Source organism: Neofelis nebulosa, chromosome 10 (genome assembly GCF_028018385.1).
Source record: "Neofelis nebulosa isolate mNeoNeb1 chromosome 10, mNeoNeb1.pri, whole genome shotgun sequence".
In the NCBI taxonomy this organism is placed as follows: domain Eukaryota; kingdom Metazoa; phylum Chordata; class Mammalia; order Carnivora; family Felidae; genus Neofelis; species Neofelis nebulosa.
In genome coordinates, this window is record NC_080791.1 from 109,632,910 (window position 1) to 109,654,613 (window position 21,704).

The 21,704-nt window shown below is 43.8% G+C and overlaps 1 protein-coding gene across 5 annotated transcripts; it reads right to left on the minus strand.

The window, feature by feature from the left end:
* Nucleotides 1-9,577: 9,577 nt before the first annotated feature.
* Nucleotides 9,578-20,221, minus strand: RBM4B (RNA binding motif protein 4B). 5 transcript variants are annotated; one of them, XR_009250120.1, is made up of 5 exons: nucleotides 20,039-20,221; nucleotides 18,931-19,354; nucleotides 12,682-13,358; nucleotides 10,915-11,076; nucleotides 9,578-10,180 (listed from the first exon to the last, which is right to left on the minus strand). XR_009250120.1 is itself a non-coding variant. In XM_058689772.1 (4 exons), exons 2-3 carry the CDS (start codon nucleotides 19,340-19,342, stop codon nucleotides 12,691-12,693), a joined length of 1,080 nt encoding a protein of 359 aa, XP_058545755.1. In that variant the 5' UTR covers nucleotides 19,343-19,354; nucleotides 20,039-20,221; the 3' UTR covers nucleotides 9,578-10,261; nucleotides 12,682-12,690. The 5 variants fall into 5 exon arrangements, 3 of the variants coding, with proteins under 3 accessions (XP_058545755.1, XP_058545754.1, XP_058545753.1); XR_009250119.1 differs by having other exon boundaries at nucleotides 9,578-10,261; XM_058689772.1 differs by lacking the exon at nucleotides 10,915-11,076 and having other exon boundaries at nucleotides 9,578-10,261.
* Nucleotides 20,222-21,704: the final 1,483 nt, after the last annotated feature.

Here is a 21,704-nt window from a genome sequence, read left to right on the forward strand (position 1 = left end):
AACGCAGGTCTCGAACCCACAAACCATGAGATCATGACCTGAGCCAAAGTCAGATACTTGACCGATTGAACCACCCAGGCACCCCTCTTTAGTCAGACTTTTACCCCTAGCATTCTACCAGAACATTGCTTGTGATTTCATGTTGCTGAATCATGTGGTCACTTTCTTTTTTCTTTTTTTTTTCTTTTTTTTTTTTTTTAAACTGAGAAGACCAAGGTTTATTTCTTGCTCATGTCACATGTCTGTTGTGGTGGTGTGGTGGTTTCTCCTCTGTGTTAATCCTCATGAAGTTCCACCTCTGAAACTTGCACTCCTACCCAAGTCAGTGAACATAGTGAATAAATACATTGTTAGGAAACAGCTTTGTTTCCTAACAGCAAGGGAAGAGTTGAGTATGGAGTATTAGGAGAGCTAGAGTGAGGTATGTGTGGGCAGATTACTGTGATGAATGGGAGACCAAGCCTCCTGGAGAGACTGAGGTTTGACCAGACTTGAATGAAGTAAGAGCCAAACAGACTTCTAGTATTCCAAGTGGAGAAAACAACTTGAGCAGGGCCCCCAAGATAGGATAGTAGCTGGCCTGTTTTAACAGTAAGGCTGGTAGGGGTGAGAGTGGAGTGATGGGGAGAGAGTAGTAGGAGAGGAGGTCAGATCGTTCAGTGATGGGACAGATAGATCATCTAGGACCTGTTTGGCCTTTACCCTGAGTGAAATAGTCTTGCAGGGGAGTGTGGTGTGACTCACCTTTTATAAAGAAAGTAGGTTTTATTGAAGTTATTTCCGTGGAAAAAATAATACTGATTTTAAGAGTACAGTTTGACACATTGATAAATTACAAGATGAACATTTTTGTCACCCCAAAGGCCCTTGTGTTGTTTTGCAGTTCATTCCCTCAACCCCTGGTCGATTCTGAGTCCTCATCTACCTACTTATGTCTTTGGTATTAGTTTTTTGACATAGTTGATTACTTTCTGTTCCTTCACGCTTAGTTCATTTGACTTCAGGACACAACACTCTTGGTTTTTCTGCCTTCTCAATTTCCTCTGCTGGTTCCCTTCTCTCTTTGACCTCTGGATGTTAGAGGCGCCATAGTTCAGCTGTGGGTTTTGGTGATGCTGTGGATTCAAAAACCATCTATATGTCAACATTCCCAAGTTAAATCTCTGCTCTAGATCTTTCTTGCAAACTTCAGATTCATATCCTACTGCCCATTTGACATTTTTGCTTAGGTGTGTGATATTTTAAAACTTGTATAATTTTGATCTTCTGATATCCCCCTCCACCACCACTTCTCTTATACCCATCCCTCATCTCAGTTGATGGAAACTCCATCCTTCAGTTATTCTGGCCCAGAACTTCGTTACCCCCACATTCAATACATTGGGAATCTTGCTGGTTTTACTTTTCAGAATCTCCCTGACTGTTGGCTGCCTAGGCAGAGCCATTATTCTCTCTCACCTAGATTTCCAAAGTTCTTTCCCAGTTGATCTTCCTGCTTCTACATTATCTACCAACTATTCACAATATGGCAACCAGAGTGATCCTTTCTTAAAATTTTATTATATTTATGCTCTATGCCCAACATGGGGCTTGAACTCATGACCCTGAAATCAAGAGTTGCATGCTCTTAAAGGTTGCATGCTCTTCGTACTGAACCAGCTAGGTGCCCCTCAGAGTGATCCTTTTAAAATGGAAATCAGATAATGTCAAACACCCCACACCTGTGTCCACCCACCCCAGCTAGGGGCTCGCTCTTTCATTCAGTCAAAGTCAGAATCCAGCTAAAGGCTTGTAAAGCCCTGCATGATCTGTCCCCTCCTCATCTTAGTTCTCTTTGTCCTACTCCTTCAGTCACATTGTATACTGGCTTTTTATAGCAAGGCCTCTTCTCCCTTAGTATTTACACTAGCTATTTTCTGGATGTTCCTTTAAGTCCCTTTTCTGTTTGTTTTAAACAGATTTGGGTTTTCAAGGTGAAAAGGAAGCTGATAACTTTTCAGGGTAGTGAAAATGAGGCTAGGGCTCTATTCTCTCTTTTCTCCATGCTTCTCGTTTTGTTGGTATCACAAATTCCCTTGGCTTTACCAACCATCTGTATTCTGAAGATTCTCACATGTGCATTTCCAGCCCCAGATTTCTTCTCTGCTCAAGCAGGCTGTCTAAGAGGCAAAGATAGTTTGAGATTTGAATCTGTACCTATGATTTCCTCTAATTTGGATAACTCCTAATCTCTCCAAAATGGTATATGGAATTTTTCTTTGAGGACAGTGGTCCTTTGTATATGCTTTTGAAATTTCATGGGTATTCCTTGGTCTAGAGGAATGGTTCAGAAAAGAGAAAAACTTGACGGTGGGGGAAGACTTCTTGATGTTGCTGTTAGTGACATTGGTTAGGTTTTTTTTCATGTGCTAGAAATGGACCTCTGAGGTCTTCACAGGAAATCACCATACCCCTTCTTTTCTTTTTGTTCTTTTAATTGCTTGTGCATACTACCTAAGGCAGATGCTAAATCTGCAGTTCCCCATAGTTTTCCTGGACCCTCTTCTCTCTACACTCTCCCTCTGGGTCACTAGTTGTCAATCGTTGGTGATTTCCACTCTTTGGTCCCCACCCTCTGCTGGCACATTTGGCAGTGTAAAGTTTCTAACTGTCAAAACTTGGGGTGGAGGGATGCTTCTGGCGTCTAGTGGGTAGAGGCAAGGGATGCTGCTAAGTATCCTCCAGTGCACAGGAAAGAATCTCTCTCTCCCTCCAAAGAATCACCTAGCCCCAGATGTCAATAGTGTTAAGGTTGAAACCCTGTTCTAGGCAATTTCATAAATTCCTTTGGTTTTGTATACCAACTGGACAGTTGTGCTGTCCAGTAGGATAGCCATAGCCATATAGGGTGCTATGAGTGTAAAATACCCATGGGTATTTAAAGCTTAGTATGAAAAATAATGTAAGATATTCATATTTAAAAGACCATAATATTAGATCATATATTGGATATATTGGGTTAAATAAAATTACTTGTTTCACCTTTGTTTTTTCACTTTTTAATATTTTTTAGTGTTTCTTTATTCTTAGAGCATGTGTGGGGGAGGGGTAGAGTGAGAGAGGGACACAGAATTCAAGGCAGGCCCCAGGCTCTGAGCTGTCAGAGCCTGAAGTGGGGCTTGAACTCAGGAGCCATGAGATCATGACCTGAGCCAAAGTCGGATGCTTAACTGACTGAGCCACCCAGGTGCCCCTCTTTTTTACTTTTCTAAATGTGGCTAGTAGAAGTTCTCAAATTACAGTCGAAGACCCTTGAACAATATAGGTTTGAACTGTGTGGATTGACTCATGTGGGTTTTTTTTTTTCCCCACTGAATACAGTATAGTCCTATAAATGTATTTTCTCATCCTTATGAATTTCTTCACATTTTCTTTTCCTAGTTTACTTTATTGTAAGGATACAATATATAATACATGCATCATACAGAATATGTGTAAGTAAGGTTTATGTTACCAGGTTTCAAGTCAATAGGCTATTAAGTTTTGGGGGAGTCAAAAGTTATATGTGGATTTTTGCCTATACAGGTCGATGTCCCAACCCCCATCTTGTTCCAGGATCAACTGCTTATGTAGCTTGCATTTGTGGCTCACATTATATTTCCGTTGATAACCACTTTAGGGCTAATTTCATACCCTTAAGATCTTAGAGCTTCAGGATCAAGTATCAGAGGATCCTCCCTGTCAACCTCTAAGTAGATGCCTCCTCCCATTTTTCCCTGCCATTGTGCCCAGCTTATGTATTTTGTACTTAACTCAGTTTCTTTGCTTATTTAGTGAACATTTTCCTCACAAAATTGCAAGCTTGGGGGAGGGGGTGGGACAGGGAATTAAATTCCCTGTGCCAGGCATTAGTGCCTGATACATAACAGGCATTTAATAATAAATGTATATATGTAAGTATATACATATATAAGTACATATATATATATACATATATATGTAAGTATATACATATATAAGTACATATATATATATACATATATATGTAAGTATATATATATATATATATATATATATATATATATATATACATACACACACACACATACTTGGGATATATACTGCTTGGGATTCTCTCTCTCCCTTTCTCTCTATGCCCCTCTCCTGCTTGCACTGTCTCTGTCTCTCTCAAGATAAATAAACATTAAAAAAAAGTGCCAGCCAGCATAGAACCAGACCCTGGGGGTAGGACCAGAGGATTGGGGGATGGCCACTGTTAGGGCTGGAGTTGTGTTCTATCCCATAAGAGTTCAGTCAGTAAAAAGCAGAGAAGGTAGAACTGTTTGATAACCTAGAAGGGCCAGTTAGCTTTGAGATTTGGTGATCCCTAAGGGCTGAGCAGGTGGGTTGGTCTTTAGGTCTCATAGCTGGGTATGAAATTGAAGGAGGGGGAGTTGGAATCCTTGAAGGACTAAAGAGCATGATGACAGCTTTCCTCCACCTTTCTGCAAGCATGCATAGCCTTCTTGATAGTTTGTCATAATAGATTTGTGTATTTGAAGGTCCACCTACTCCATTAATTCATGAGCTTCAGAAGGGGTGGAACCTTCTCTTTTGCTTGCCCACATCAGTTTTTTAAGTTTATTTGGAGAGAGAGAGTACACACACAAGTGGGGAGGGACAGAGAGAGGGAGAGAGAATCCCAAGCAGGCTCCATTCTGTCAGTGCAGAGCCCAACATGGGGCTTAGTGCCTTTAACCATGAGATCATGACCTGAGCCGAAACCAAGAGTTGGACGCTTAACCGACTGAGCCACCCAGGGTCCCCAGTTTATTTATGGTGGGAATAGACAATTCAGTGTTTTTTATATTTACTCCCAACAAAACCGGAAGGTTATATTATTCCCATTTTATGATGAAATGGGCTCAGAGAGGTCAAGTAACACACCTAAGGCCACAGAAAGAGCTTGAATTTAAGTTTTTGCAGTCTAGTTCCAGAGCCCAAATTTCAGCCTTTAGTGATTGTGCAGTGGCAGTGAAAGCTCTATTGTGAGGTGCACCCAGAGTTCTGGCTTCCCTGTGGGTCCCAAGGCTCCATACCTGCCTGATGCAAGCCTCTGTCTCCAGTGCACTTTGGTTCCAGGTGGCAACGGGTGCCAGCACCAGTGTGGTCCATGGAGTGTTGGCCAATCGCCCAATTTAGATCTCTAAAATTCTCCCTTGTGTCTATATGGAGAGGTGGAGCACAGTTCACACAGCCACTGAAGCGTCCTGGCCATGCCCCAACTTGGAGGGAATATGATGGTACATGGTGGGAAGACTGCTTTCCTTAACCACTCATTTTCCTAATTCTTGTAGCCATTGCCCTACTTCAGAGATACCAGAGCCAAGGTCAGTCCGGGGCCACTCTCACTGGCAGTCTAGTTCACCTTGCCAAGTGAAGCAGCTTAAAATCTTCCGTTGTATCCCCTTCATGTGGATAGGTCTACTGCTAGGACTGCTGGGTCCCTTTGCCAGCTGCTCTTCAGTAGCTTCTTGTGGCTTTCTGCTTTAGAAAACAAGCACTAGGAATCAGGAACCTTTTTTTTCTCGGCATCGTGTGCCAGAGGAGCGGAGCCAAGTCATTTAACTTTTTTAAACCTCTGTTGCTTTAATTACCAGGGTAGGCAAGGATGCTACCTCATTGGGTTCTTGTGGACTAGCAGAGATGATTGATGAGTCATCAAATCTACAGGGCTGTTGTGCGGTTTGAATTTGGCTGGGATCTTCAAAGGGCCCAAACCTAAGGCACTACTGTTTGAAATCCTCTCACCAGACCGTAACCTCTTCCCTTGTGGGTTCCTAGGGCTGATCTGTCATTTCTGGTACTTCAGGTCTCCTTAGCAGAACATAGCCAAGATCTTAAAGAAGCCCTGAGAGGAATTATTCTGACAAGCTGACAGCTTTTCCTAGGAATGTATTTTTAGCTCTCTTTTCCTCCTCCAAAATCTAGGGCAAGAGACTCTTTGAGGACCAGATTTGTGAGCCAAATCCTGACAAGCCATGAAGCCAATCTTGGGCAAGTTGCTTCCCTTTTCTGGGCTGCCTTGAAGCCAGCCAACCTTTTTTTGCCTTCAGACAATCTCTGTGCAGTTCATTGAGTGCTGAGAGCTTGGTATCTTTTTGTGCCGAATTGTCTGCTGCCACAGGCCTAAAGGGTAGAGCGAGGCCTTGGAGCTACAGTAGGAATTTTCTCACCAAGTAGACACTGTAACGAGTCTCTGTCTCCCCTACCACCCCAGGGAAGGTGTTGCAGTAGAAGCCAGGGAGTTCTCAGACACCACCTCGGGGAATCTGGATGCTTTTCTGGGCGGTAATATTTAAATCAGGCTAGGATTGATTTTGCTTTGTACTTGAAGTGCCTTACAGTGCTGCTACTATGGCTGGGTGTTGCTTGGATGGATTCCCAGAACCCCACATCAAATAGACTGCTCAGGAAGAAATTCATGGTGATGGAAGATCTGGGGATATTCTTCATTCTTATCCTCCACCCCCAAACTGGTCCAGGGATAGCCCCTTGGCCTTCCATCGTCCCTCCATTTTCACTGTCTGTAAATTGGTAAGTGTGTTTGTTTCAAAGGAGAGAGGTCTTAAGGCACAAATTAAGCCATAGTTTTGGTAGGATTGCATAAATAATTGCCTTTCTCTGAGTTCACACAATACTTTTACATTCCTCACAGCAATTACCATTTTCATTGTGCCATCCTCTCAGCTGAGACCTAATCTCATCTCTCCTGCCCCTCAGTGGTTCCTTGTGCAAAGCCCTTAGGTTCTGGCCAACAACAGGTGCTCACCAAATGTTAGGGTGGGAGAGGCACAGCTCATTCTGTTGTTATTTATGGGTTGATTAACCTCAGGGATTTAAACCCTACCCCTTTGCCCCTTGAATCACATGTCCTTATGAACGGTCCTTTTTCTGTTTACAAGGTATGTTTTCCCCCTTTAAGACAAAATGTCACCCTTTTTGGCTTCATGATCAGGGGACAGACTGCTGCTGTTATGTCACATAAATTTCACATATAATAATTTACTTCTGTTCCTATACAGAGTAATTGTGACTTTGTTTTTTAATGTTTATTTTTTTTTTTAATTTTTTTTTTTCAACGTTTTTTTTTTATTTATTTTTGGGACAGAGAGAGACAGAGCATGAACGGGGGAGGGGCAGAGAGAGAGGGAGACACAGAATCGGAAACAGGCTCCAGGCTCCGAGCCATCAGCCCAGAGCCTGACGCGGGGCTCGAACTCACGGACTGCGAGATCGTGACCTGGCTGAAGTCGGACGCTTAACCGACTGCGCCACCCAGGCGCCCCTTTTAATGTTTATTTTTGAGAGCAAACAAGAGAGCGTACAAGGAGAGGGGCAGAGAGAGGGAGAATCCCAAGCAGGTTCCACACTGCCAGTGCAGAGCCTGATGCAGTGCTTGAACTCACAAACCGTGAGATCATGACCTGAGCCGCAATCAAGGGTCACTCAACTGATTGAGCCACCCAGGCGCCCCCAAGAGTGATTGTTTTAAGAAGAGTGAATCTGATCCTGTTACCCCCAAACTTAAAACCCTCTAATGGCTCCCAGTTAGTCTTTTAGGATAAAGGTGAAATTCCTAAGATAGCGTGTAAGGCTCTAATGAACCGTGCCTAGAACTTCCCTCTTTAGATTCCTACTGCACTTTCTTCTGCCACAGAGCTCCCTTTTTGGTTCCTAGTGTGGGTCGTGACACTCTTCCTGATCAGGGGCCTTCACATGAGCTGCTTCCTCACTTGGACTAGCAACTGCCAGTCCACCGCCCAATCCCCCAGATCCCCGTCACTGTTGTGTTTTCAGAGCGTCCTGTACTCCACCCTCCATTGTGCTTACAAAAGATGTAATTAACGTTTGTTTCTCTGCTAGGAACCACATAGGCCTCCCCTCCTTCATCACCTAAATCCTGGCTCATAGTAGGAAATTCAAATCACTGATCAATGAATTCAGGTGCTTTTATTGTGAGAGGTTTTGTGGGACTCTGAAATGGTCTATAAAGAGAAATTTGGTCTTTGGATAAAAGGGATTTTGTGTCCACAACATGCAATTTCTCATGGTAATAACAGATTTAGAAATACATTTGTTCCTATGAAACAGTCCTCACATTGGCTGGAAACCAACCCCTTTCCCAGTATGTTATTCTGGTGCAGTGAAAGGACTTTTTAAAGGAAAAATATTTTGTATGATTGTGCAAGGCGTTTCCCCCTCCTTACATAACTTATTTTATCATCGAAACCGTGCTGTCCAGTAGCAGCCACTAGCCACCGTGGCTAATTATAAAATAAAAAAACTGGTTTCTCAGCTTCACTAGTCACATTCAAGTACTTAACAGCCACATGTAGCTAATGGCTATAAATTGAGAATAGCACAGATGTAGAACACTTCCAACACTGCCAAGATTTTATTGGACAGAGTTGGTGTAGAACTTTTGCCAATGCTGGGTTTTGGGTTTTTTGTTTGATCTGTCAGGGAGATAGAAATCAAGGTATGTTAAACTGTTACATTAAAAGTTCCCACACACCCAAAGCACACAGGGAGGACCTGACATTTTGATGAGCTCAACAAAACCTGTACATACTTATCTTTGTTCAGCCTGGTACCTTGTACATGAATGACAAGGAATCCCAGTATCTCTGCCTTTTTTAAAAATGTAAAACGGATAGCCCTGCCTCCTTAGGGAATGTTGAAGCTAACACGGGCCTCGTGTACTTTTACCACTTGGTTGCAGTGGTGCACGGACAGGTTAGTATCTCCAGACTGTTGTATCCTACCCCTAAAAAATCGGGAAATTTTGCTCTAAAATTCACAGGTAGTCAGAATTTACACACCAGCATTTCCATCTAGGTTGCAATAAATAAAGCTTAAGTAGCATTGAATCCATCACTAAACTTGCTTTTCCAGGGACCTAAGCAACGTCCATAAATCTTTTAAAAAATTTTAGACATGTTTAATTGCAGGATGTTGTCCCTTCTGATCATTAATACCCTACTTGCTTTTCTGCTCAAAATATGACATGTTCTCCCTTTTTGGTCTCATAACTATTATTCACTTTAGGCAAAGTCTAATCCTAGCAGAATATTAATACCATAGGAAGTGAGACTTGAGTAGTTTTAAGTGAATTTAATTGAACAGATGAAGTCAAATAGAGTCAACCTGATGTCGTTGGAGATATTCTGGCTTATTTTTTCCTGGTAAGGCATTCTAATCTGAGTTTGCTAACCTGTAAAGTGAAAAGAGCAACTCATTATTTAGACAGAAGGAACCCGACCATATGCAGTAGCATACTTGCCAATGTCTCAAGATGCTGGCTAACTTTTCTTCACCCATTACTGACTGAGGCCATATTACCTAGACCGCACCAAACCCCTCCTTCTACATCTAAATTTCAGGCAATTACTCATTTGAATTTTGTAGTTTGAGCACAACTAAGAAAGAACCAGAAGATACAAGAGCCAGAAGATACTGGCAGTAAATAACAGTAGTAAATAACTGGTAGTAAATAACAGTATATAACACAACAGTAAATAACACAAAAAGGTACTTAAGTGTTAGAAACGTTTATTTGTCAAAATATTAAAAAAAAAAAGTGGGAGGAGTGGAATAAAACAAGGCTAAATTTCAGCTAATGCTGTACCACGATCACAGGTCAGACATAAAAAAACAAAACAAACAAAACAACCCCCCTCCCCCAAAACCCCAATGGTCCTAGCAGTTTCAGAAGATTAGCTTCAATGTTAGAGTCCAGAGCTAACAGAGAAGAGTAAAAGGTCGCTTGCCACTACATGGTCATTTTAAAGGGAAAGGAGATGTTGCAGGTAGACAGGGAGAAGGGTTCAACTCCTAAGGAAAGCAAGATAAGAGGGGTTCCACTGTACAGGAAAAAGGGGATGCCAGCATAATCCTTACCTAGGGCTGCTCAGAGGCTGAGAATATAAGGAATAGAGTGAAAGGCTACAGAGACTAGTATCAGGAGGAAAGAAAAGTCAACTTAGAAGAATTAAATTAAGAAAGAAAACATAGTTGGTCACAAACTCCTTTGTTTACTGAAACATGAAGCAATGGAAACATCCCGGCAAAGGGGACCGCGCGGAGCAAGTTCTCATATATGACCGCAGCCCGAGGGTTCAGTCCGCAATTATCCTACCTGAAAGAGAGCACAACACAAGAGGCTTACACAATGCCTGGAGAGCAGCTTGGCTCCGAGCACAAGGGCCCTGGTCCCGTCCTGTATTCCAGGGGGAAAAGAACAAAGAACAAAACAAAACCAAGTCAGACTGGATCAAACTTACATCCCATGTAATTACCAAGGATTCTACTTCTAGTTATATATATAGAATTAGAAGCAATCTATCTGGCAGACTGCTGTGTTGGTGATAAAATACATCTTTTCCACTCTCTTACCATCTTTTAGGCAAGACAACCTCTGTGATACAAGGCTACTGTCACTGCAACAAAGGGCATACGTGGATATTATCCAAAACCGTAATTTAATTTTTAGGTCCAGAAAAAAGCAGAAGATGCCAAGATCTCAAATATGGCCAACTGTACTACTCTAAATTTGTTTCGTTTTACTCTTTCATAAGTAAACAAGCTTCATAAACAGCAATCACAAAGCATATCAAGGAATGGTTCATTCACCCTCCAACATACCTACATGTCATACTGTCACACATTTAGAGCCATAATTCCAGGAGTTCCCCTAATTGATCACATCTCCCTTACCAAATCAAAGGAAGAAATCCTAAAATTCCCTAATTCTTCCACTGATGATGGGAACTCCAGACACCAATGGCTGGGGGAGAAAAGAAGTTAACTCACACCAAGCTCCTCTACTTATTACAGACAAAGGGCCAAATCTTGGTCTTGATCTGTACCAACCGACTTCAAAAGTTGTGACGTTCTTGAATCAGTTCTGCTAGGGTGAGACCCAAATTCAGATCCCCAACAGTTCTGGAGTATTTCATCCTGGCAGCCTCATTAACATCAGGCTCCTGGGACTGCAACCAACTCAGGGTTATTCAGTCCATTTGAGGTTCACACCTGGAAGGTAAGTTTCTTTAAAAGTCATCACTAAAAAGAGGTTAGTTGAACAACCACTGCTTGCAGTCAAAATTCACTTTAAAATACCTTAACGATACCCTTTTAAGACCATAGTACACTAATTTAACTTTGAAACACATATGAGAAAAACAGAAGTCATCTGGTAGATGATACCACCTTTAGAGAAATATCCTGCTTCATGGCAGATCCTGCTGCATTAAAAGTAAAAATTAAGGCAAGCTACACAAAGTATAAGATTACCTACACGCACATGAAGATACACCACTACACAGTGGTCTCAGGAGATCCCAGTCGTGTCATGGTCACACAGGGTATAATTCATCACAGGTTCAAACCATCATTTGCTTCTCACTACATAAAAGGGCAAATTCCTACTGCTTTATTTTCTTCTACACATATATTTACCAACAGGATAAGTTAGGAACCCTGGAAACTCAGCGGTAACTCCATTTGACCTCTCGGGTAGGCTTCCAATTCAAGTGATGCTTGATTTCAAAGCACAAGGAAAACCATGAGAACAGAAGTTGTCGTGATGCCACTTCCACTCAGATGAAGAGATTTATCAATCTCTAGATATTACTGCTGATTATTCTTGACATTCCAACATCTTTGGCATACCTTGTCTGAAGTAGGGGCACCACCAGTGGGATTTTATACCCGTTAGAAAATTACCTATTCTCCTAGTTCCTTATAGGTTCCTCTTGAACACAAACCAAAAACTGCTAGAAGAAATGAGAAGTGTTGGGGTTCTACATGATAGTAACACAGACTCTGCAGAAACAGGGCTTAAAGTGCCCACGCAGAAGAAGATGCTCTGGATTACCAATAAGGAAAGGACTCCATGGGACAGTGGCATCAAAACATTTTGCTTTCAAGGGTCTTAGAACTAATAAACACCTGAAATTTATAGATCTTTATTTGGCTTATAGCTCTAGGATATTAGAAGAGCTTCCTCTGATAAAGGCTAATGACCTAAGTAGTAGTTTTGTTGGCAAGTGAGAAGTCTAAAGTTGTAGTTAAAATTCTCACCGTGACATTCACTCGTAACTCCTGAACCCGTGCTCTTCAGCTTAGACCACAGTGACTTTCATGGTGGAAAGAGAGTCATTTTGGAGTCAGCAAGGCCTGAGTTTGAACTCTACCTCTCAATTGTCAGATGACCTCAAAGTACTTAACCTCTCTGAGCCTTTGTTCCCTGCTCTGTAAAAGAGAAAACATCTTAAAGGCTTATTGTGTAGACTCAATAATATAATGTACAAAGAGGGGGCTCAACAAATGTTCTCTTAACTACATTCTGTAACCCAGATTGCTTACGCTTGATTAAATAATATTCGCACTAACTGAGTTTGTTGTTCTCTCAGAAGGAAAAAGTTGGTTGGAGTCGTACACTAAAAAACCTCAAGAGGCCAAATGAACCTCTGGCCTAAGCTAGAGAAATATTGAAAACTACTACTATGTAATTTATACCACTTGGAGACCGTCCTGACAGCAAACAAACAGGTGGCTTTAGCCTCCTCCATGCAGCACAGGTCTCTTTCAAGGAAACAAAATAGAGTCTCTTAACCACACCCACCCCACTCTCACCTCCAGTTTTTAAAAGGCTGAGTACCGCGCTCGGTCCACATACTGCTCTCGCTCATACCGGGCCATGTCATACAGAGAATTCCGTGCAGCTGCTGAAGCCTGAGACAGCTCACTCTCTGGCCCATAACCGTAGCCCTCTCCAACTGTGGGGAGCACAGCTGCAGCACGACGCAGGGGGCTCCGGTCCCTTCCATAATAGGAGGAACTGTTGGCAGCAGCAGCAGCCATAGCAGCCGAAGTGGCAGCAGCACCTGAGTTCGGCAACAGGTGTCTGTCGTAGGGATCAACAGAAGTGGAGTTGAGGTGACTGGTCACAGCTGTGCTCTGGACTTGAGGCAGATGGGACATGGTCTGCTCCGCGTAGTTGTACGCAGAAGCTGCTGCTGCCGCTGCCACTGCCTCATAAGAGCGGACCCGATAACGCTTATAGTAGTCGAGTGCTCCATATGCGTCGTTGTAATACATGGATTCCCCGTAGCCCATGGTGTAAGGCGTGCGCACTGCTCCATACTGTTCATTATACTGCTCGGTAAAGTCCGCCACACGGCCTGTACGATCTACTGGACACTCTTTTGACCAGTGCCCCTCTTTCCCACACCGATAGCAGCCACTCTGGTCTCCCATCCCAGGGGCAGTCCGAAGCCGGCTGGTGGACAACTGCACGTGCATTCTTTTGCCTTGAGAAAATAGATGCAAGAAGACTTATTATAACTCAATGACATTCTTCAATCCTCCCCAAAACGAAAGTAAACTAGTTGGTCTAAGACACACATACATACACACACTCCTGCAACCCTATTTCAGCAATTCCCTCCAAAAGATGAAGTTACTTTTCAATATAGAGGACAGCTAGGAACTTTGAGTTCTCTGCGATCAGTCAATACTTTCTACTTACACCAGGTTGACCAGATTCCCTCCTACTTCTGTGTCCACAACGTTCCCTTCCTTCCCCCTCTCCCCCCAAGACAGAAACTGAGAAACTTTTCAGTTCAGCACTTTTCACTGCTAAGATTGATTATAACTGTAACGATTCAAGACCCGCCATTTCTTCCAAATCAGATAGCCAACAACACCTCAGTTATGCCACATTTGAAAAGCATCTTACCAACCTCTCACTGATTTACTCAGGGCAATACAAGGCCTGAGCATTTAACTGTAGCTTAAAAACCACAGCGATCTTCTGTCCATCTTGTTTCGTCCAGCCATTTCTGCAGATGTCACCAGAAGGCTATGTTGGGTACACAAATCATACCTGGCTCATCATCTGCTTCACCTCCAGTACCTCTAGGAGTTATAAGACCCTCCAGATCTCAACCCCACCCCACATTTTTCAGCAAGGGTGAATCCATGCCTACCGTGAAAAAGAAAACTTGACCAAGGTCTCTCAACAGCAAAAATTAGAAAGATACTGAAACAGTTCTGGTTTCTTCGGGACAATGTGTTCCCATGTAATGGAATGACCAGCATTTCATCCTGCAGCGTAGCTTACAATCTTCACAGGGGATTATCTACTTCTTAGAAAAATGCAGCATTTACCTAAAGGTCTCTCTGGGCACCCATATAAACAAGCAACATCCATTCCTCCAGGAAATGACCAGCACCAGGAACAGCTAAGAGAAGAAACAATCTTTGCCCAGGGCTTATGTACCACCATGCCCAGGGACCCTTACTGATGAAAGCATCCAAGGTCTTTAAAAGCAGTTTGAGGAAAGGATTATTCTTGGCAGTATTTAGTGCCAAACTGCCTAAGACTTTGGAGATAAAGTCAGTTACTTCTCAAATCGTGGCCAAAAGGCAGCCACTGGAGGCAGAGAACAGGGGCTTCGCGTCACTCTTAAAGGCTGCTCAGAACAAATCCCCCCTCCGCAATCAGCAAGTTGCTCTCTCTTTAACAGACCTTGTTCTGGATGCAGCTATGCGGATAGGAGGCCTCATGCTCCACCATCCTGTTGGAAACAGCCCGATTCAGGACGGCAGCCACAACAGCGCCATGCACTGACCCTGAGAGGGGAGCGGGTTAGTGCGGTAACATCACTTTAGTCAAACTCCGTTCCGCCCAGTGTCTAAGATTCATACCACCCCAGTTTCTAGTACTTGCCGCCTCCAAGTTAAAACCTTTTCTTTAGCACAAACAAAAGTGCTCAGGTTCTTCTTCTAGCTGCCGGCAGAGATGCAGCATCCACCATCACCACTGAGAGTCGACAGATGCCAAATGGCAGTCATTCTCCGAAAGCAGCATTTAGCCACCCATTGCTTTCAGAGATTTAAATACTCCCATTCTAATTCTGAGACGTTAGTAAGGACCCTGGGCTAACTATGTTTAGAACAGAAATACGGATTCTTTTTTGCTCCAATTTATATCCCAAACGTACAGTTCCCTATGACTTAGACTGGAAGACACAAGGTACTTGGTTTCCAAACATGCATGGTGACATGAACCTGTGTGACAGACACAAACTGCTCCAATTCTGAAGTTGGAGTAACCATGCCAATCTAAAAAGTAGCCAATTGAGAGACCTAAAAGCACATTAAAAGAATTTTTTTCTTGAGAAACAAAACTCAGTAATTTTTGCTTGATGTTTCTATTACTACACCCAGTCTTCATTCCTGTTTTATTGAGTAGGACTCATAAATTTATAAACATCTATGGCAAAATCTACCTCTGTAGTAGCTGTGAAAAGGATTCAGGTAAAATATTTTTTTAACCAGCATTGAAAGATCTGAATAGAAGTGATAGTTGTTTTTTCCACAATGTTCCAAAGGTTGTAAAACTAGGGTTTTAAGTCCCCTAAAGTCCTTATAGTTGAAAAATACTGTGCTTCTCTATTACTTTAAGGAACCAAGGCAAAGAATGTCGAAAGATTAAATTCTACCACTTTACTACACTTGGAGAAGCCAAAAACTTAAAAAGATTTTCTGAGACCTCCAAAAGTCACTGAAATATGCTGCCAACGTTTCCCAGAAAACCGACCTAATAGAGGTGTTTTCTTCTGAAAACTGGAACAGAAAAGATTATTAAAATCCTGAGAGATGGGCCACTTGGGGTCCTAAACACTGAGCTCCTATCCCGTGCCTGGACCCAGAGAAGGCTGGGTGTGTAGCTGACCCACAACGGTACTCCAGCTTAGTGCTTGTTTACATGTTGGGGGAGGAGGGGAACAAGACACCTGAACTCATGCATCATTCCCAATTCAGCTGCTTCATCATTCCCAATTCCCGTTCACTGCTACACGTGGAGAGGAAACAGGTCCTGAAAGACCCAGGTAACTGAGGTTCCGCTGTTTCCTTTCTTAAGTCCTGAACGCAGAAGCCTAAATTGGTAGCTATTAACATATAAAGGTTCAAAAGATGTTCAAAATGGCCCTCTTTTAAGAGGCCACCTTCATTAGCAGTTGACTAAAAAAAGGCTTTATCAAAAAATGTGACAAATTGGTATGTAGATTATATTTTCTTTAAAACCCTTAACATATTATCCAATGCTAAACTTTCTCTTGTCATCTGGAAAAAAAAAAAAAAAGAGCTGGTTATAAAAATGTCTATATATATAACTCGGAGTGGAGTCCTTTCTCCAGAGAAGCCAGGCTAAGAACATGAAAACCAAATAAAGGATTTTTCTTTTCCAATAATGACGTTTTAAACAATTCATGGATCACCATTACTCAAACACCCACTTCCTAGAGTAATTAAACCTGGTTTATTAAAACACACGCTCTTCCCAAGCCAGCGCCCCCCAATTAACTGACTTCTGTACGCATACTTTTGCCCTCATCTTTTTACTCAATCGTGTATTAAAAAGGTAAGGACATGGAGTATTACACTACTAGGATATCTTTGCAGAGTTTGTACCCGGCTTTAACTGCATTCTTTACATGTTGCTACCTGTCAAGAGAGAACCCCCCCCCCCGCCATTTTTTCCAAACACTGTCCAGTCATGTTCTTGTCTCAAGTGAAAATAATTAAGAATATTTTTAAAGCTGTCTAAAGGGCAACAGCTTTCCAAAATAATAAAAAAAAACAAATAAAATAGGTAAATGAGTAAAGCGTAACCATCAAATTATAAATCAGTTTCTAACCATAATGGAAACACACTCATTGTAGCAGACGACACTCCCCTTTCATCCTATAGTGCTTTACTGTGAAAACATTTTCACATCTATTAACCTCATCCTAGCCTCACTACCATCCTGTGAGGGAGGTACTGCAGGGATCATTAATTCTATTTTGTAAGTGGGGAAAACGAAGCACAGAGAGGTTAAAACACTTGGCCAAAGTCACACAACTAGTTAACGGTAGCAAGTTATCTGTGACTTTCACCCTGTACCACAGAGGTGACCTAAAGGCCAGGGCACCAGTGGCTGAGGCCAGAGCGATGTGATGCACACTATTCGCAATCTACACTATCTGCAAACTTTCTTACCCTTTTCCGGTCAACTTTTCCTTGTCTCCCATTTCTTTTCTCACTGTTTTCTAGGTTTAGCAGAGGACACTTAAATACTTCTCAACAAATCTTTTAGCGGCACTCAGAAAAAATGGTGTTAATTTATGAACCTGGAAAGTGGCTGTAAATGTGTGGCCCAAGATGATACTGTCAACAGAAAACTTCTTGTGGAACGGCACTCTCCAACGAAACTTTCTATGATGACAGAAATGTTCTGTATTTACGCTAGTTCAGTCACCACTAGCCAGCCTCGTGTGACTTCTGAGTGCTTCAAATGTGTGCGGTACAACTGAGAAAATGAATTTTTAAATTTATTTAATAGCCACATGTGCCTAGTGGCTACATTAGCACAGCTGCAGAGTCTTCGGACAACCTCAAGGTATTAAGAAGAACAGATGTACCTTTACAACTGGTAAAATTAGGGGCGCCTGAGTGGCTCAGTTGGTTAAGTGCCCAACTCTTGATTTCGGTTCAGGTCATGATCTCATGGTTCGGGGGTTCAAGCCCCACATCTGGCTGACCCTGCAGAGCCTGCTTGGGATCCTCTCTCTGCCCCTCCCCCACCCACACTTGCTCACTCTCTCTCAAAATAAATAAATAGACTTAAAAAAAAAATTACACAATACACTCTACAACACCCTTACTGGAACCTCTCAGAAGCAAGACCATCACCTCATTCAACCTAGTATTTTTAAAAATTTCCTCTATTTTTCCATTAAATAATAGTAGGCCGAAGAGAATAGTCCAATGGCATGGTTTTTGGCCCTGCTTGTATAGTTCACAGACCGAATATATTTGAGCACTCAAAAGATACTCCCCCAAATCCAGGTTTACCATCTAGATTTTTTTTTAAATTTTTTTTCAACTTTTTAATTTATTTTTGGGACAGAGAGAGACATAGCATGAACGGGGAAGGGTCAGAGAGAGAGGGAGACACAGAATCGGAAACGGGCTCCAGGCTCTGGGCCATCAGCCCAGCCCAGAGCCTGACGCGGGGCTCGAACTCACGGACCGCGAGATCGTGACCTGGCTGAAGTCGGACGCTTAACCGACTGCGCCACCCAGGCGCCCCTACCATCTAGATTTTTAACAGGGATCTCTCTACATGTCTCTGTTCCTCTTTCCTACAACAACCTATCACCCAAGGCAGTAAAGAGTACAAAATCCTAGGCATTTAAACTCCTATCAGGGGGGCGCCTGGGTGGCGCAGTCGGTTAAGCGTCCGACTTCAGCCAGGTCACGATCTCGCGGCCCGTGAGTTCGAGCCCCGCGTCAGGCTCTGGGCTGATGGCTCGGAGCCTGGAGCCTGTTTCTGATTCTGTGTCTCCCTCTCTCTCTGCCCCTCCCCCGTTCATGTTCTGTCTCTCTCTGTCCCAAAAATAAATAAAAAGCGTTGAAAAAAAAAAAATTTTAAACTCCTATCAGGAAGATAAGGCTTCCTGAATATAACAAAAGAAGCAGGTAATCCACAGACTTTTATCCTCCCTTCTCACATGAGGTGCTCATTTGCCCAGGCAGAGTAAACTTCCAGCACAACTCAGATAAACGAAGACTGTGGGATAAAGTAACCCACAGTCTGTGATTCTATACAGCTGCGGAGGAACATCTTGGCTAATACATCTGAAAAGGGGAAGTGTTTGCTTCTCCCAAGAGTAAACCGTACTTAAGAGTGGTAAACATGCAATCTATTATATCGGCCAAAATAGAATTGAAGACACCACCCTGCCAGCCACGTGGTCCTGCATTCTTATCTCTGTCTTGACCTAGACCCCACTACTCAGTTCTGCCACCCAGATCCCAGAGCAGTTCACCTTGAAACTCTGTGTTGTCAAGGCCCCTGATGGCCTCCACTGCATCCTCTGCCCGCTCCATGTGCACGAAGGCATAATCTTTCACGATGTCACATTCGATGACTGGACCATACTCCTCAAACTTGGCGCGAAGCTCTTGGTTGGTACAAGTGGGACTGATGTTGCCCACATGCAACTTGGTGGAGGCTTTGCTCTTATTCTTGCTGGCTTCCACATTGATGTTCACCCCATGCAGCTTGTAGTGGTGCAGGTTGCGTATAGCATCCTCGGCCGCCGTCTTGTCCTCTATGTGCACAAAGCCGTAGTTCTTAATGATGTCACATTCCAGCACCTTCCCATACTGCTCGAAGAGTGAGCGGATCTCCTGCTCTGTGGCCTCCCGGGGCAGATTTCCGATGAACAGCTTCACCATCCTGACAAGAGCCTGGGAGGGAAGGAACAAGATTTCCAAAAGTTAGGGGTGGAGTGGGGAATTCCAGTGCATTGCATTTGGTTTAGCCCTCCAAAGAAGTTCTTGGCACCTTCAAGATTCATATAAACGTTCACATAAACGTTCATTATTTTTTTCAGTAGAGGGGAAAGGTTTGTACTTGAGGGGTAGTGTGAGATGTGACACACAAACAGGAGGTCGGGGGTCAGCATGCATGGCATAGCCTATCATCTCCATGAAACGAGGAGCATTTAAATAACAGGGTTGGCTGTTTTATGTCTTAAAATACTGTTTGGGGAGGGCAGGAAAGAGCTCAAGAAAGGGACAAGAGGCATGTTATCTTGAGTGACCCCGGTAACGAGGTTTTGGAGGGAAATCTGTGCACGTCTCCTCCGGGCGGTAATACCTTCAAAGATACTCTAAGAATAAAGAGGCTTCCTTGGCCCCAATCTCGTACTCCCCCAGCGACCCAACCTCCAGTTCTTTCGCCCCAACAAAGACTAGACTCAACCCGACCCCTGCCCCGCCCCCTCCGGAGACCCGGCCCCGCCTCCTCCCGTTGTCTTCCCCGGACCTCCCGCAGCCAGAGAAACCCAAACCTTGTTCAAGCCCCGTTCGCCAGAGGCCCAGCCCGGCCCACCCCCGGGCTCCCCACAAACCCACAAGACCCACTCGCACCTCCGGGTGGCGGCGGCGGTGGCGGCGGCTCCAGCGTCAGAGAGAACCCTACAAAATGGCGACGGCCGCTCGAGCCTCGGCGCGACCGGGCCCTTTCTCGCGCGCCAGCTCACGCACGCGCGAGTGCGCTCTGCCTCCTTCCCCTCCCCCTCGCGGGAGCCGGGCGGCCAATCCCGCAGCCGCATACAAACGGCTGCCTCGGGCTAGGCTCCCAGCCGCCCTGACACGAGGGCGGGGCCAACTGGTGACGTCGCTGCGGAGCGGAAGTCAGTCCGCCCCCAGCCCCGGCTAACCAATCAGTACCTTGGAAGCGGGGTTGGGGGAGGGTCGGAGCTCAAGCGTCAGAAGGGCTCCGGACGCAACCATTGCCTTGGTGTAATCGGAAGCCTCGGATGTCGCTAATCATCACAATGGGTCGTGCTATTGGGGGGTGGGGGCGGGTAGCTGATGACAAAGGGTTATCTCACTGGGTCCTCTAACCTGGGGTTTCTTACCGGGCTGGCCAACCTCTTTGGTAGCTTGGGATAACATTTTAGAAACAAGGAAGCATTTTAAGCGTTTCAAGCAGACGTAGTCAATTTTTGTAGAGCTTTAGATATAACGATATAACTTAGTTTTTTTCACTGCAAACATGTTATCCACTGGTGAGGAAAGAGAACGAAAGATGGCAGAGCTGGGATAGCTCTATGAGGCATTGTTAACCAGGCTACATTTATCAGTAACGTTTTGTTTGCTCATATACATATGTCGGCTGGTTTTCTTTCTCTAGGTAGGGTATTAACTCTGATCTGTGTCCTTCACGGTCCCTGGTCCGTGGTGAACACACCAAAAGAATACTTGGTGCAGAGGCCCAGAGAAGTTCCTTGTTTGGACGGAGGGAAGGGGTGAGAAAGGGTCTCCAAGTCCACACCAAGCTGCTGGAGGTCTAGGCAACTGTGACTCCTCAGCACTTTCTAGCATTCAAAATTCAGCTGTAGTCCAAGGGCACCTCCTGGTGGCAAAAGAGAAGCTATTTAAGTGGATTACTCACTGTCATCCTTGAACAAAGAATAGACGTTTATAGAGATTGATGGACCCAGTTTATCTCTGAGTGGAGCATGCCAGTGAGGTTGTCAATCACCATTGTTCATTGTGGTGGCTCCAAAGAAGCTTCTCTGATACCATCAGGCACAAATTCCCCAGGGTGCTCTCCTCCTCCCCAGCTACTTTGATAAGTTTCTTTCACGGAATTCTTTTTTTGTTTCCCACACCATGTCAGAAGAGGCACTGTCCTTACAAATTTAATACAACTCATGATTTCTCCTACTGCTATCTACTTCTCTCCTTCCCTTCTCCTCTTGGTAATTTCCAGTTTCTCTCTACACTCTTTTTTTTTTTTTTTTTTTTTTAATGCTTGTTTATTTAGAGAGAAAACACATGCTCGAGGGAGGGGCAGAGGGGGGAGAGAATCCCAAGCAGGCTCCGCACTGTCAGTGCAGAGCCTGAACCCACAAACGTGAGATCATGACCTGAGACAAAACCAAGAATCAGAAATTCAACCAACTGAGCCCCCTAGGTGCCCCAACACTCACACTTTTAAAACGTGTATAGGGACCTCCTCATCCATTTGTGAAATCGCTTTCACTCATCTTCACTATTAATGTTTTCTATCTTGGCTTCTTTCTCT